This window comes from Sinocyclocheilus grahami, unplaced genomic scaffold (assembly GCF_001515645.1).
Source record: "Sinocyclocheilus grahami isolate Dianchi unplaced genomic scaffold, SAMN03320097.WGS_v1.1 scaffold170.1, whole genome shotgun sequence".
Classification (NCBI taxonomy): Eukaryota; Metazoa; Chordata; class Actinopteri; order Cypriniformes; family Cyprinidae; genus Sinocyclocheilus; species Sinocyclocheilus grahami.
In genome coordinates, this window is record NW_015505349.1 from 599181 (window position 1) to 617428 (window position 18248).

General features: G+C 34.8%; 1 protein-coding gene across 1 annotated transcript; it reads right to left on the reverse strand.

The window, feature by feature from the left end:
- Positions 1–1612: 1612 nt before the first annotated feature.
- LOC107593369 (solute carrier family 2, facilitated glucose transporter member 1-like) lies at positions 1613–13062 on the reverse strand. The gene is made up of 10 exons (XM_016283057.1): positions 12864–13062; positions 9018–9113; positions 6293–6453; positions 5959–6199; positions 5670–5832; positions 5409–5596; positions 4474–4578; positions 4276–4377; positions 3993–4196; positions 1613–3908 (listed from the first exon to the last, which is right to left on the reverse strand). The coding sequence occupies exons 1-10, from the start codon at positions 12879–12881 to the stop codon at positions 3720–3722; spliced, it is 1467 nt and encodes a 488-aa protein (XP_016138543.1). The 5' UTR covers positions 12882–13062; the 3' UTR covers positions 1613–3719.
- Positions 13063–18248: the final 5186 nt, after the last annotated feature.

Sequence of the window (18248 nt, forward strand, 5' to 3'; positions counted from 1 at the left end):
GAACAGAAGTCATTGGCTAATGCAGTCACTTCATATTTTTGCAGAAAGGTTTGTTTTCCTTTAATTGCTTTGTAATTTTGTCTTGCCATATTTGCAAAATCATGTCTTCTTTTTCCACACAGCCATGCCCACATATTTGCCATCAAAGTTGTGGATGGTTCAGTTCATCACATAATGAATGATCACTGTTGTTTTGAGCCTGTAATTTACTTTAAGCAAAACTAATTTGCATAGCAAGATTCTCTTCAAACTATTGCTGTTCCATGACAGCAGGTGACCTGAAAAAAAAAATCTGTCTGAAATCACTTATACTGTCTATAGATACTACATTTGGTTTGAAACCTACTTCACACCTTTTAAAAAAGTATGTTCTATATAGTTCGAATATGGGTACGTAGTATGAATGGAATTTGAACAAACGACATCCGATACATACTACATCTGCCCTGTTGCCATGTTGGCTGCTTTTGTTTTTCTATATCCATTACATATGTGGACACAACTGATACTGGTAGGTCACATGACAATGACAATATGGTAAATGTAGTATGTCCAGATTACTTTCATATTACACACAATCATACTATATAAACCTACTTTTATTTTTACTTATTCAAAATAAGTACCTACTCGGAGAGTATGCGATTTTGGATGCGGACTAAGTTGACCTCTGACACATTTTTCACTCAAAAATTATCTTGTATAGCAAGATGTAACTGTGTATTGTGTAGAGCCGGGTTCCTCAAATCTTGCCCTGGAGGGCCAATGCGCTGCAGAGTTTAGCGTGGGAAACTACTGCCAAATGTGTCTCAGTGGGTCCTGCATACTGTAGAGAGAGGCTACAGAAGAACGAGCCGTTTTAGGGGGCGTGGCAGAGTCTTAACTTTGATAAAGAATATCTCTTTGGTTTTGAGACTTTAGTCTTTGCAACTTCAGGGATCTTATCTATGCACAATCAGCTTGTAACACTCCAAAGAGAAAGGAAAACTTGAAATCGCATCATATGACCCCTTTAACATGACTATGGCTGTAGAACATTAATTATTACTGCCAAATATTGCTCACACTAGTGCTATTTTGTGGTATTCTTAACATATTTGTGATGAGCAAACCTAGATACATTTTTAAAACATAATGTTGTGTGTCAATGTAGCATCTGATACCAGACTGCAATGTGAATTCAGTTTATCCGTTTAGTGAAATAAAAATAACAAATAACTTGTAAACTTTTGTAATGACTGAATTGTTTGAAAACACTTATGTAATGTTTATACTTACAGAGTGAACATAGTTGTAGAATAAACATATGCCATACTTTACTCACCCCCATGTTGTTGCAAACATGAATGACTTTCGTTTTTCTGCTGAACATAAAAGAAGATATTTTGAGAAATGTCAAATTTTTTTTGTCAATAATGTAAGTCAATGGTAACCAAAACTGTTTCTTATACATCCCACAATGGATAGCCAGTACTATTGCAGTGAGAAATACTGCCATCTTTTGGTCTTGAGCATAATTGTGGCTTTATGCATTTTAATGTTTTAAACACCTTTATGTGACATTTCTGCTAAGCGCTGATCCAAACAGAAACTTAACAAAAATGACATTCTGTTGCAGTTTTGTTTATTTGATTTATTTCCAATGATAAATTGATTATTTAGGATACCCAGCAAGGACATGTCTTGGCACATTTTTTCTTGGATTTCGAATACAATTTCTGTGAGGTACTGAACAAAACTATATCTCATCTTTTAGGAAGTTTAAAAAATTCAAAATACTAAGCACATCTATTAAAAAATATATGCTTTAAACCTGAACCTATTTACATCCTCTGGATGAATGGCTCTATGTCAGTCTATGCCATGTTAAGTGAAAACACGCTTATACATAAAAAAATAAATTTTTACATAAGAAATATTAGAAGCCCGTTTCATTCATAATGCTTAGCAATATTTGGAATAAATAGACAGGATGTGAACAAGTATTGCACTTTTGACAAATGAACAATATACTAAATTCTCCAAATCACACAAACATTATGCACAAATCGAAAATATATTTTTTTATATTATAGTATAACTAATATATTAGTTGAGTTAATTTACTGGGAGGTCAAAATAAGATTGGTCCGATTTGAAAATATATTAAACCTCATCGTACTGGAAACCCTAATTCACACTTCTGAAAAGCAGAAGGACTTGCAATGTAAATGTAAAAATTGTATTGAGTTTGAATTCTTTTTGTAGAGCTACAGTTCAAATATTGATGAACATGTATCATAATCTGACACCATAATGTTGCAATATCCATTTCTGACATCATTATACTTGATATAACATCAGAAGACATATTATATCAGAACTCATCATGTGTTGACAGGACAATAGCAAAAACTGTTAAAACTGTTAAAAGTGCTATTCTAAGAAAAAAAGCAATATATTTAAGCTGAATTGTGCAAATTGAATCATTCAAATGATCTAAAAATGAACAATAATCTTCTTATCCATATGCACGTAAACATGCAGTAATTGTGATTATTATTTTTAGATACTATTCTCCATTTCAGAATGAGAAAACAAACAATTAAGAAAACAGTTGGTGTGAGCCAAAAAGTAGGACTTCCTGTGCCACTGTTCATCTACTGTATCTGAAGACAGTGGGAACGTTTAGAATGGAATACTGCATGCTACACCATACTGTATACTACATATTATTTTTACAAAATAATAGTACAGTATGTAAAAAAATATGTAATGTATCTAAAAAAGTCTGCAGTATGCAAAAAAAAGTTTTAAACTGTGGTATGGTACACTGTCGTCACATTGTTGGATATTTTACATTAGAGAGAGGTGCTGGTTACAATCTCAGAAATAAATATGGTTATTTTGCAATGTTTAATACAATTTTGAATACAAATATTCATACTTCTGTCAGTCCAGTTGAAATAATGAGTAATTATTAAGAAGCAGTGTGTACTTGCACAGTTTGGCAAATATAGTAAGTAATTTAAGCATTCAATGCAATCAGAAAATCTGCATAGTAGTGTTGTCAAAAATATGTATTTTTCGATACATATTAATACTGAAATATCTGAAACAATTTCAATGATAAGACAGTTTCAAAACTCTTTTTCCGCAGTATCGATACACCGATACCAACTCCAAACTCACTTCACAACATCACAGAATAGGGCAGAAAATATATTATTTTATACTGTATTACATGCTATGTTGCATTACGTGTTTATAGCACTCCATAATGCTCACACCACAATATTCTGAGTAATAAAATACCAAAATGAATACTTCTAATAAAAAAAAGGAAGTAAACATATGCAAATCCATAAGCTTGTCTCCAGTGTAAGTTTTTATCCAGTGTTTTACCACCTCAAGAAGTTTTCATTAATGCAAGAATATACCTAATTGTCATGTTCTAGCCTTGTCATATTTATCTTTTAATAAAAATCTAAAATTGTATGCAGTTTTTCCCTGTGGTAATCAAAAATGGTATTAAATATTGATATTTTTCAAGGTATCGTATCAAAGTTAGAAATTCCAGTATCGTGATAACACTTGTGCATAGTAAACACTGCATAACCTACTGCATTCCTATTAGAAGTAATATAGTAGTTTGCCATTATGAACATACCCACCATGCCACAGCCAAGGACACTCACTTGGTTAGTTTATAACATTACTGTATAAACATGACGTAGAGCTCAGAGCTGGGAATCTGCCCCCAGTGCGTTCAGATCATCTTGGGTATATTTCTCAGCCCCTGAGCGGAAGCTCGCAGATATCTCTTCAAATGTCCGGCCTTTGGTCTCAGGAACTTTGAAGTAGGTGAAGACGAAGAATATCAGCAGGAGGATAGTGAAGATGATGAAAACGTACGGGCCTGTCAGTTCCTATCAACAGAAAAAACTGAGTATTTAAAGAAATGTGAGAACGACGAGAAAAGAAAGACTATAACTGTGTTCATGTTTCCATACCTCAACATACTGGAAGCTCATTCCCACCAAGAAGTTGGCAAACCAGTTGGAGAAACCAGCGACAGCGATGGCAGAAGGCCGGGGACCTTGACTGAAGAGTTCTGCCACAATGAACCATGGGATTGGGCCTGGTCCGATCTCGAAAAATGCCACAAAACTGAAGATGGCTACGATGCTGACATACGACATCCATTTCACTTGATCCTGCAAAGGACGGTTAGCGAATAAACACCAGTGTACACATTAACAGAAATATAGTACATCAATGTAAGCATATACAAACTAGTAGCGCCATAGCTATGGTCATGAGAACAGAAGACACAGCCATTCCCATCAGCCCAATAAGATGTAGTGATCTTCGACCAGCTCGCTCCACTATGAACAGCTAAATTAGAGAGGAATACAATCATTCTCAACCAAAACACTGTCATGAGCCTCAACAAAGGACAAAATCACAGGAAACATGTTCGTACTAGCTTACCGACACAACTGTGAATGCGGTGTTAACAACCCCAGCACCAATGGTGGCATAGACTGGCTCAGACACCCCTGCTTTCTCAAATATACCAGTGGAGAAATAAAAAACCTGAAAAACACAATTACATACACTTAACATGCAAATCACTGTAAATGTAGAGACTTGACAGCTATAGCTGAACATTAATAGGTCCACCAATGGCCAACTAACTAGCTTTGTAATTCGCTGTAATATTATTTATTTATATTAGCTGGGACAAATTAGTTGTAGATGAACAAACAAGTTTTTTCCATCCGTTCGCTCTTGCCTCTACAGCTATTTGACACACACTTTATTCTATTTCTGAAGATAAAACAAATGCTTTCTTATGGATGCAAATATGCATCCTTGAATTTAAAAAATCTAAATAAAACCATAAAGCATCATTTAAAACATCATTTCAGTAGTAGTGGTGGTAGTAGTAGTAGTATTATTACTTATAAATGTTGTTGGTCAAAGGTTTGGAATAAATAAGATTTTAAATGTTTTTGAAACAAAGTCTCTTATGTTCACCAAGACTGTAATTGTTTGATGAAAAAATACAGTAAAAACAGTCAAATTGTGACATATTACAATTTAGAATTACTTTCAATTTGAGTTTTCAGTTTTCAATTTGAATATATATTAAAATGTAATGTATACCTGTGATGGCAAAGCTGAATTTTCAGCAGCCATTACTCCAGTCTTCAGTGTCACATTATCATAAATCATTCTAATACGCATTTTCAAAAACATTAAACTATAAAAATCAAACTTTTGACTGGCATATTGGTAAACTTGTATTTATTATTTTTCAGTAGATGGTATTTCTAATACAACAAGCAATATAATTTGATTGAAAGGTAGATAGATGAAACTACAGATAAATCCTAGATAAAGAAATAAACAGGAAAACGTACAGCATTGATACCAGAGAACTGCTGGGAGAGCTGCAGCATGATGGCAATGAAGATGGGCTGGCGGTAGAGCGATGAGCGGAACAGCTCAGGGATGGTGACCTTCTTCTCCCTCATCATCTGCCTGCTCTCTTCCCTCATCTCCTGCATGTCTGCATCCACGTCATCAGTGCCACGGAGCTTCTTCAGCACTGTGGAAATTAGTTAGTTAGGCTGACTGGAGAGACCCTAGGAAACATCTTAAGTTGAGTATTAAAAACTCACCAGTCTTGGCTTTGGCCTCCTCGTTCTGATTGATGAGGAGGTAGCGTGGGCTCTCGGGGCAGAAGGGCAGCAGGGCACACTGGAGTAAGGCTGGGATGAAAGTAAAGCCAAGAAGGAAGGGCCACATTGTAGGGGTCCCCATGATTTCTTTCATACCAAAGACCTACAGAACAAAGTGTTTCCAATGAAGTACACAAAAAAGCACAAATGGTGCTATCTATCTATACAATGTAAAAGTCTCAATGATTGCTAAAGGTGTTCTCAAAATAAAGGAAACTATTTAATTAACCTGTGCTAAGAGGATGCCAGTGACAATGCCAAGCTGATGAAGTGTGCCCAGTGCCCCACGTAATGAAGTTGGGGCAATTTCTCCTACATACATTGGTACAAAGCCTGTGGACAGGCCAGAGTAAAGGCCCACTATGAAGCGTCCAATAATAAGCATCTCCCAGGATTCAGCCAGCTTGGAAAAGCCCATTAATGCTGCAGCTATGAAGGCCAGAACATTAACAATGAGCATTGAGTTCCTCCTGTTAAAAGGTCAGAAAGAGAAAGTTTAAAGACACATGAATTCAGCATGAAAGAGAAGTATTTGTAAAGTTCTGGTTGGATAGTCAAGCTACCTGCCAAAGCGGTTTAGAAACAGCCCAACTGAGAAGGAGCCGAAAATGCCACCTACAGAGAAAATGGCCACTGATACGGACCAGAGTGTAGTTAGAGTGGTCGACAGCATGTACTCTGAATACCTCTTATGCCACGTCTCATTGTAGAAAGTCTCGATGATCTACACGAGAAAAAAAATATTTTGATTTATTTGATATTTCAATCATTTGATATTTCATTTCAATGCAAATTTTCATTTAAAAAAGAAATTACACTCTATTATGAAATAAATAATTTTTTTTTTTTACATTGCAACTTCAGTCAACAGTCAGTTCTACATTAGAGTCAGCAGAGGGAGCAGTACTCCATACTGACTACAGCGTCAGAACGGACTGCATAAGGAGCTGTTAATTAAGCTTGATTAAGTTAATCATCAAACATACAAAACTGCAAACACAGGTTTATGATCTAGTGGTTAAACGGATCGTAGTTGATCCGTCATCCGTACAGACCAAGCCCCACGGTTCGGCATGCATGTGATCCGCGGATTAATTGCAAAATTTTACCATAATAGAGTATAAGTTTATCATTTGTTCGTATTTACACAAGCAACTCGATTCGTTACTCTCACGCTGTTCTCTGCGCGCGCAGCCGCACACACATGAAGCGCGCACAAGCGTTTCAGACGGCGCGCGAACACCGAACTGAATCCTCTTCTGAATCCTCTGAACAAACACATACACATAAAACTATGACAAAAAACCCATATCGACAATCATTCAGGTAAACGCAGTCAGTTATGTCACAAGTGAATGAAAATAGCCGAGAAAGAAATCGGATGTGATGTGCATCAGGTCTTAAAGTGACAGCAGCCTATAAATACTGCTGCTGTCATTAATGATCATCAAACAACAAAACAGCTGTGATAAAAATCTATATTTCATTTATACAGTGAACACTATGCAGTGTTATTTTCCCTAATTATTACATTTCTGTATTTGAATACTACCAACCTTATTTTATTTGTAACATATTCTGTTGTATTTATCTATGCTTGTTTGTGTATTTGTTCTTATTTTTACTGGCTGTTCTCTTGTCTCTTTAATCATGTTTAAACTTTCTTAGTTAATCTAGTAGTATTTGCTGTGGTATCAAAGAAGTACTTCGCTTTAAGTAATAAATGGAAAGCAAGTTAAATTGAAATATTTTTCTTTTCTTGCTGATCCGAAAAATGATCCGATCCGTGGTCAAAAACCGTAATGTGATCCGAACCGTGAGATTTGTGATCCGTTGAACCACTAGATTAAACCTTGGCTTATTATTGCAACAACAGTTTCTTCCTATAAATATGAAACAAGAAAGAAATAAAACATACAAAGGAATATTCAAAACTCTTCACTCCTAAACATTTCCTGCATGCTATTTAACAATGAGACAGAAAAATAAATTAACACGAGTAATTAATGATGCAAATAGGATAATCGACCAGAAACAGAGTACAATGCAAGAGCTGTTTTTACACTTTATGGAAAAAAAGGCGATGGTAGTATATTCAGACCAAACTCATCCACTTCATTCTTGCTTTTAGGCTCTGCGGGCTGCGTATACCGCTGGCTAAAAAGAACCTATATAAAAGATCATTTGTACCATTGGCGGTGACTGTTTTAAACCAAATTCTTAATTGAGGTATTATTATGAGGTATCTTTCTGGGTTGGTGTGTGTGTACACATGGGTATGCATATGTGTGGGCATACATATATATTGTATTCATTTTTATTTATTTATTTTTGTTATGTGATATGTGAATGCATAGCATTATCTGTTAGGATGTATTTTCTATGCCAGTGTCAAAGATGAATTTCTGTTCAGGAAATCTGGACAGACAATAAAGTTAAACTAAACTATAACTATTACACTGAATATGTGAACTACCATTCAAAAGTTTGGGGTCAGATTTATTTGAAAAAAAAAAAAAGTATTATTATTTAGCAAGGATGCATTAAACTGGTCAAAAGTGACAGTAAAGATCTTACTGACCCCAAACTATTGAAATGCAGAAAACAATTTACTAATAATCTTAATATCACAGTATTACTTCACAGTAATAAAGTCCTTACCTGTCCTTGACTTTTGACTTTCTCTCTTTATCCCATTAAATGACTAGCTAAACCATGGCACATGATTTCCACTCTATTTATAGAGTTCTCTCAAGTATATGTGGGATTTATCCAAAACCCTTAGTTGATGTGACGTATTAAGAGGCCAAGGTCATTTATTCATTTGATCATTCATGGTGAAAAATGAACATATTTGTTGCAAACTATAGGAAAATCCAATACCTTTTTTATTACTTCATGCACATAACAGTATCCTTGAAACATAAATCTATTTGCCCAACTTTGTGCTTGCCCTTTTATGGACGGTAAGAAAGGCTGTTATAAGAATCTTTTCTGAAGAGTTTCAGTAGTGCTGGTCTATTATTAGAACGCTCTGCAAGTGTGAATCAGCATATCTTAATAGGCTATGCTGGAAGGAGGATTAATACAGCATACAGTCTACAGCTAATCTAAAATTAGATGTATTGCATAATAACACTAACATACAAACATCAACAATACTGTAAAAAATGAATATAGGAGAAAATACCCAAATATCTATTTGTCAAATAGCCATATGCTGATATCTAAGTGCTTATATGACAAATGATGTGCCATGTCTGTAGTTACATGTTTAAAATTGTTCACCTTCTGAGGGGCATTGATGACTCCTGTGTTGTAGCCAAATTGCAAGGAGCCGATCACAGCAGTCCCAACAGACATCAGCAGCTGAAGCGTCAACTGCTGTAAAGGTAGAAGAACAGCATTTCAGTTAAACTATAAATAAATATTTTAATTTGGTTCGCAACTAACAATTTAATCCTTCTGATTTTTAAGGAACAATATAGAGAATTTTCCTGTTTATTGCATTATACTACTAAAATATGGAAGCATATTTCCGCCACAGAATAAAAAAAGGTCTATATAGATATAAACGTGCAATTCTAAGAAGAAAAGCCTGAATTTTAAGTTAAAAATTCACAATAGTGAGGAAAAAAATTATTCTGTGTCAGAAAAAAAATAGAAATTTCAAGATAAAAACTCTGAAATGTACACTTGGGATTCTGGAAAAAGAAAATCCGAATTGCGAGATGTACACTCTGAATTCAGAGAAAAAAAGGTCAGAATTGTGAAATGTAAACTTAGAATTCTGGAGAAAAAAAAAGTCAGAACTGTGAGATATAAATTTAGATTTGCAATATATATTCAGAATTGTGAGAAAAAAAGTCAAGAAAAAAAGTCAGAATAGTTAAAGGGGTCATATGATGCGATTTCAATTTTTCCTTTCTCTTTGAAGTGTTACAAGCTCTTGGTGCATAAAGAAGATCTGTAAAGTTGCAAAGACTAAAGTCTCAAAACCAAAGAGATATTCTTTATAAAAGTTAAGTCAGCCACACCTACCTAAAATGGCTCGTTCTAACACGCCCCCACATATCTACGTCACGATGTGGGAAGATTTGCATATGAAGCCATGGTTTTATGTTTACGCGGCGCGATGCAACGCAACGCGTAAAAAGACAGTATAAATCATTATAATCCGTAATTATGTCCCCACTGGATGCAACAAATGCCTCATTTATAATGGGTTTTAAAGGGGCCATATGATGCTGCTAAAAATAACATTATTTTGTGTATTTTGTGTATTGAGCTTTTCAGACCGATGAGCTTTGTAAAAATCAACTCGTTTCAGAGAGGTGGGGCATAGAGGAGAAATAATAATGTACAGTATGTGGAAAATAATGTTTTTTTAACCTTAAACCGCATAAACACATTTCATTACACCAAATACACCAAATAATGTTTTTTTTAGCAGCATCATATGACCCCTTTAAATACAAAGTTGCAATGACCTTTTTTATTAATTTATTTAGGCTTCCATACTAATAGACTTGATATATAGATATTATATGCAGGGGAGTTTCGTAGTTGTGTACTGAATGTGCAATTTCCATGCAGTTTTTCACTCAGTCAATGTATAATACAATAGTCAATTCAATATGGCCCTTCCATTCCTTTCACAGCATTGCTGTTTGGTTAAAAATAAATAAATAAAAATTAAACTCTTCAAATTATTTTGCCATTTTTTTCTAACCTACATGTGAACAATGGTTTATTCCACAGAACTGAGGACCCACTAAGCAGCTAAATGTAAGATGCTGAATGAGGGAAACCCTGTTGATTATTAAGTATGATCATATTACAGATCGGCAGCACCTGAACCAACTCACGCACACGTACCACAAATACTCCAGCCTCTTATTCCAATCCAGTCCAACAACCACAGGTCTTTACATAACAGGCTCAACAGGCCTTCAAAGACGATGACTTCATCGTGAGCTCTAGCACGAAGGGTCGGATTAACAATATAAAATACTGCTAAACCTGGCATGTGATTTCATACGTGCTCCTAAGCATTCTTACCCCAAATAACAATTCTGTTCTCAACTGGAGTAACACTCTACAATTGTGTATTAAAAAGCGAAAACCCTTAAACTAAAAATTTTAGAGAATATAGGCCTATATTATTCTGGGAATCCAACCCTCTACCCGTCGTATGTAGAAAACACTAGTTATTCTCAAGCTTAAGAAGGTTACATCAGTAGCCTTAGAATAGTGTTTTAATATGGCCCCTGCCTACAGCAGAAACGTTGTGTTTTACAAACATTCCTTGTAATAGAAAATAACGGTTATGGCAGGTTCACTGTGGGACAATTGCGCCTCCTGACGGTCATGCTCGGTACAGTTCTGACCCGACCACAGACTGTAGCACGTGTGTTTACAAGTAACACTTAAACTTTGTTAAATATTATGTAACCACAGGTTAATACATGGAATTAATTGCAGCTGCAATAAAATGCACGCATAAAAAAGCAAATAAATTGATGTGCATTTACCAATGTTCAATGAGTAACATTGGCCTCAAGTCAAGTCCTTAAAAGCTTAAAGGGGTCATATGATGTTGCTAAAAAGAACATTATTTTGTGTATTTGGTGTAATGAAATGTGTTTATGCGGTTTAAAGTTTAAAAAACATTATTTTCCACATACTGTACATTATTGTTTCTCCTCTATGCGCCGCCTTGTTGAAACACGTCGATTTTTACAAAGCTCATCGTTCTGAAAAAGCGAGGTGTGCTCTGATTGGCCAGCTATCCAGTGCGTTGTGATTGGCTGAATACCTCAAGCGTGTGACGGAAATGTTACGCCCCTCACCATACTGTAATGGCGTGTCCCAGCCGGAGCGACGACACAAAAACATGAAAACCCATTATAAACGAGGCATTTGTTGCATCCAGTGGGGACATAATTACAGATTATAATGACTTATACTGTCTTTTTACGCATTGCATTGCATCGCGCCGCGTAAACATAAAACCCTGTCTGCATTTGTGATCAGAGAAATGACAAACAACAAGTGCTACTCTACACTGCCCAAAACTCGCGTATGAATCATCAGTGGCAAATGATAAAAGAAAACGTACTTACGTGAGTCAGAACTGCCGGCATTTTAGTCTAACGTTATTCTCCCAGGATCAGTAAACAGTCCTCCATAAAATGTGCCGGCGATTCTCAGCACTATGTTGATGTATTTCCTCAGCGACCAGCACGGATCAGCTCTAGGCATGACGAAGCGGATATCGTCCTCTTTTGGAAGACCAAACAAAGTAGTTTCGCTTTCACAAACTTTACAGATCTTCTTTATGCACCAAGAGCTTGTAACACTTCAAAGAGAAAGGAAAAAATTTTATCGCATCATATGACCCCTTTAACATTCCTGATGAAATGAACATATAGAAAATAAGCAATGCAAGGCCCACTGAGCCACTGAATCAAAGGGATTTAGACTTCAAAGAGTTTACAGCATCAAATCTTAATAATCTCAATTTAAGAGCACTGCTCTTCTAGTTCCCTTTAGCACACAGTTATAATAAACCAAATGTCATTGTTCTACAACAATTAGTTCATTATAATGCACATGCATATACATTAATCAAGTACAAAGTACTTCATCACTTTACTTTTCCAGGCAAACAAGATAAATGAGTCTTATGTCAATGACACAAATGGTTGATGTAATTAATCTGTTTCTCCTCTAAACCTCTGTAAGGCTGTGGTCTGAGATGTCTTATTAGAAGGTTTTACTACGTATTTCCATTACTTAAGAGTTTAAATCTGATGGTATGAGATCTTTGTTGCTGGAGACAAAAATAGGATTTGTTTGATTGATAAATAAATAAAGAAAGTTTTACTATTTGTCTAGGTACAGATGCATAAAACCTTACCTCAAAAATATAAATGAGCGTTAAAGAGATGTATCTGTTCAAAATTAAGTTTGCTTTCTATTTCTTTTTTTAAATGACAGAATAAGACAAATCTAGTTTTGCTTTCTTGGATGTTTTAAGAATTTACTGAAACTCTCTCCCATCTAATTCCTCAGGTACTACTGGCAAACTATCACTACACTAGAGTTATAAGGCAAACAGTATGACATTACCTTTTTATTAGACTCCATGATGGCAGGTTAAAAATGCTTTGAAAATGTTTTCTTCTTTTCGTTGTGGCGCGAAAATATTACAATTAAAATCCACAATGTATCATCCAATTTGTCGTATTGAAAGAAGCCTTCATGTCTTCTGTTAGTCGATCTTGTATCGTGTTTCAGTCTGTCAGGTGCGTTCAGAGAACTGCCATCAGTGGAGTAAAGCGCTTATTATAAACTCTCTAACACAGGCTCTGATTGGCTGTTGCTTAGTTACCTCTGTCCGAATGACGATATACACACAGGCATTATTGAAAATGGTCTCCCCGATTGGCTGCACGTATTCAATGAAGTGGTGTAAATGCGTCGATTTTTAATCTTGTAATCTGGACACTGGACACAATCGAACTTGAGCATCCACATGATATATATATATATACGTATATGTTTTTTTTGTAGTAAATGTAAGTGACAGAGGCATTAAAAGTTGACGTGTGTGACAATGCTATACCTACTCTAAATGGAAAATATAATTATTTTTTAATTATCAATAATTATCACTCATGCAAATGTATGTCCTTATTAACTGAGACTACAAGGAATAAATGGTGTAAAATTATTTAAATCCTGATGTTGACAAAAAAGAAATACACTTATTTTTATAATTTCTATAATTGCCCTTTTAGATTTTTTTTATAATGTATTATTCTTTTCCAAATTTACACCAACAATGCTGATCAACTATGCCATAATTGACTAATTAATTAATGTATCACAACTGAAATGACATAAGCCCATTAAAATATCTGTTATTTAAAAAAATATATTTAAAATAATAATATAATTAAATACAGGAACAGGTTTGGTAATCTGGTGGTGCTGGTAGCTTTGTCATTGTTGTTTCATCCTGAAGCCACATCCTTAGCCTTTGTTCTTCACAGTAGGTAAAATTGTATGCAAAAGAAAAAGAAAAAAATTCTCTTTCATTGTCTTCATATCATAAAAAAGGATTTTTCCTTTTTCCTTTCCAAAGGATTTGGAACGTTTCTGTTGACGTTGGTTCCTCAGGACTAAATAAATGTTCTTTGATAGGCATTATAAACAATAACAGACAAATGTTGGATCAGAGACAGGGGTGGGTTTGGTGGGTGTCTGTAGGTTGGTATTGTTCAGTAAATCAAAGATGTGTCTATGCCATGACTTATTTATTGCCTTTAATGCCATTATCTTCTTTTTTAACTTGCAAGCAATTCATCCAGATTGTTTACAATTAGGGAAAACATATATCAATGATTCTAAGATTCATTTAATAGGCCTACAGCAGAGAGTGTTGGTCCACATATGACTGAGCCAGTGAAGGTTTGCGCATGCATGCCACTACACACTTATCTCTAGGCTATTTCTGAATGGGAGACTTATCAATGAAAGCATTATTGTTTGCATGGCTATGATTCCCAACACCTCTCACTTGACAGCAGTGAAACTGAGCATGATTAAATAAAAGGTCATTCATTCTACATAAATGCAAAGTGCAGTTGTCTTCCAAATAGCTTACTTATATGTTTCAAAGATGTGGTTCAGTCTCTATAATGCTGATCATTTACCAAAATTGGACTGCACTTATGTCGTATTAAATGTTGTTTGATTTGAAAAGTAATACATTATCATTTACAAAAAAAAAGTGTTGTGATGTAACCTAAAAATTAGTCATGTGGTAACATTTACATTAATTGGGTTTTAGAATTATAAGCATTTACATCTGAATTAAGTCAAAACAATACTATTATGACTAAATCAACCGGACTACATTAGGTTACACCAACAAAAAGTCATTTTTAGAAGGTCAGGTCAGGTAGAATTAACATCTTAAGGTAACAATTACAGTGTAGTGTTAATGGTTGGCATTTTCCTGTGAAGGATGTTTAAGGACATTATACTGTAATCCTCAGGTCATGTGACCTCTTGAGCTGAAACATGGCTCTATGCATCACTCTCTCTTTAAATAAATATATTTATCATGTCTGTGTGACAAGTACTTCTGTGTTTTTCTACATTTGAGGAAGAGGTTCATGGAAACTGAGACTGCAAGCGCATTTTGTTTGTTTTCTTTATTTTACAAAAAGTATGACGTTTCACTGTTATTTTGAAGGTACACAAATAAAAATAGACCGTTTTGAATGATATCTTATCTAATGGATAAGCGTACCGCTGATATAATCCAATATGTAGGTTGTGTTGTTCAGCGTAAGCATCTCCATGCCTGTTTTTTCCAAACACTTTTTTATTTTGCATATGTGAAGGATGGTGTAGATGTTCAGACACGAGAGAAGTATAAAACCTTCTTTACATAATAAACAATAGTTTAGCAACCAAATGATACAGCGCGTCTAAAGACTCACTCAAGGAAATAATCCATGGTGAATGAGAGGTGCGTGAACCCACCACAAGGTTCAGTTTCATTTTAAATAAGTTTGTTATAGGCTTAATTTAAAATAAATATTGCTTGTAAGGAATGGCACTATGATTCATATCTATTTTATAAATAGGCCTACATTTTTTTTTGTTCTGTTCTAAATGCCATTCAATTTAAATGATTTGGAGTAAGGAAAAGTAAATTACACGTATAAAGAATTTATCGTAAGTTTCTTAACATTCGTTTTATTAATCAGTATTTACATTATTTCTGAAAGTAATAGAGTGGGGGAACTATGACGTCAGAACCCGGAAGAGTAATTCGCCGCGGGTTCCTTCGAGATTTTCCTATGGGGTTTAATAATGGGTTTTCAATCTATGAGTAAAATAAAGCCTGTGGTAAACATAACTTGATGATACTTTTACGTTTTGTTCTAGAACGTAAATTACACACATCCATACCCAAAACAAAAATTTTGAAGCAGTTATGTTCATTTTTGAAAACGTATGTTTTTAATAAGTAACTAAGAACGGTTGGGCTGTGAGTGTGTGCAGGGGGCAGTTTCATAAAACAAGTTTACCAAACAAGCCAGTTACGTTTTGTTCTAGAACGTAAATTACACACATCCATACCCAAAACAAAAATTTTGAAGCAGTTATGTTCATTTTTGAAAACGTATGTTTTTAATAAGTAACTAAGAACGGTTGGGCTGTGAGTGTGTGCAGGGGGCAGTTTCATAAAACAAGTTTACCAAACAAGCCAGGTTTATTTCAGTTAGTCTGACTTATTGTCAGTTGATTCGGTTCAAAATAAGTCAGAATAACTGAAATAAGCCTGGCTTATTTGGTAAACTTGTTTTATGAAACAGGCCCCAGTTTACATTGTAGAACACAACATAAACGTATCTCAAGTTATGTTTACCACAGGCTTTATTTTACTCATAAATTGAAAAACCCCATTATAAAACCCCGAAGGAAAATCTCGAAGGAACCCGCGGCGAATTACTCTTCCGGGTTCTGACGTCACAGTTCCCCCACTCTATAGTAAAATGCGTCTTATACACTGATGTAACTTATCTGAATCTGGTGCTGAACTTTCCGGAAAATATGGTAAATGTTATAATATTAAACAGTTCATATAAAATGGGGAACATTTGCACCAATAAAACAATCATATTATGTTCATTATACTCCCACCCACATTAACGTGAGCCTTAAACACTGGTGTAATTATGATATGAGGGGGTCCTTGGAAAGTCTTCTCCCCTGCAAGAGGTCCCTGGCTCCAAAAAGGCATACACAGTAGAGAGTCTGGTGTTAGATGGAACTGGAACTGTCCAGGCTGTCACAGCATCTCTTATGTTTCTCTGTCTTCACGAACTGCCCTGAAACACAATTGAAATATAAACGATTACTATAAATATAAATAAAGCTTCACAATGCTCATTTTGGCCTCTGTGGTGAACATATGATCAGAAAATACTGCCATACTGATATTTAGTGTTTAGTGAATCGTTTCAAAGAGTGTTTTTAAAAATTATTTTGCATTTTTAGCAGCCTAATTTCACAGGCTCACGTGAGCATCCGAGATCCACGACAAAGTCTATTTTACAACAAGAACAAACACTTCACACAAGATAAAGTTTTGAAAATCTTACATTATTGTAAAGTTACGTGATTTAGTCACTAATTTAAGCAATTAAAAGGGATCAACATAAATGTACCTGTCACTTGGACCACCACCACACGCACAAATTGACTAACATAGAGATATAAAAATTACAAAAAGGGGAAATTAAAAGCGTCATAACACAGAAAGATATCAATTTAAAGTAAAATGTAACATTAGATTGACAAAATTACGAATAAAAGTACATTTATAATGCTTACCTTTGGCTTAGCACCCGTCCGTCTGTCAAATGACCGTTACTGTATACTGTTTGAATTTCCAAGTTGTGAAGGCCGTTCGTTGGGCAGGTAGGGTCCCATCCTCTGTAGGTTTTATAAAGTGTCCTCAACGCAGGATTAAACACATTACACAAAGCATCTATCGCGGTGGTTATTATCTTCAGTCTTTGGTAATATACAGAATTAATATATTTGGTTTTATAAAGTGTCCTCAACGCAGGATTAAACACATTACACAAAGCATCTATCGCGGTGGTTATTATCTTCAGTCTTTGGTAATATACAGAATTAATATATTTGGTTTTATAAAGTGTCCTCAACGCAGGATTAAACACATTACACAAAGCATCTATCGCGGTGGTTATTATCTTCAGTCTTTGGTAATATACAGAATTAATATATTTGGTTTTATAAAGTGTCCTCAACGCAGGATTAAACACATTACACAAAGCATCTATCGCGGTGGTTATTATCTTCAGTCTTTGGTAATATACAGCATCCGTCTTCCCGCCCGGTTGCTTGCGTCATCACGTTTACGTCACTACGTTAACGCCCCTCGCGCGAGCGCACGTTTAGAGACCCATTTATTTAATTACATTTTAAATCTATTTAACTTAATTTAACTAATCTATTTTATTATATTATAATATGTAATAAATATTATTATCTATTACATTTAATTCTATTTATCTCTTTAAATCTATTTAACTTAATTTAACTAATCTATTTTATTATATTATAATATGTAATAAATATTATTATCTATTACATTTAATTCTATTTATCTCTTTAAATCTATTTAACTTAATGAATCTATTTTATTTGAAATCTATTTAATTTAATTAATTATATTTCATTAATAGATCTAATACATCACACATAGATGAAAACTGCTGTTTCTGTCAATGTCCCAGTGAAACATACCACTCATAAAAAAAGTTAAATGGACACATTTTAAACATTTAAATATTACACTATTTTAACCCGTAGTCAGACGTCCAGATACCGTACCGGATTTGCACGTCCATTAGTCGAAGTCAGACGTACAGATATGGTCCTGGACCGACCGACGCAATAATA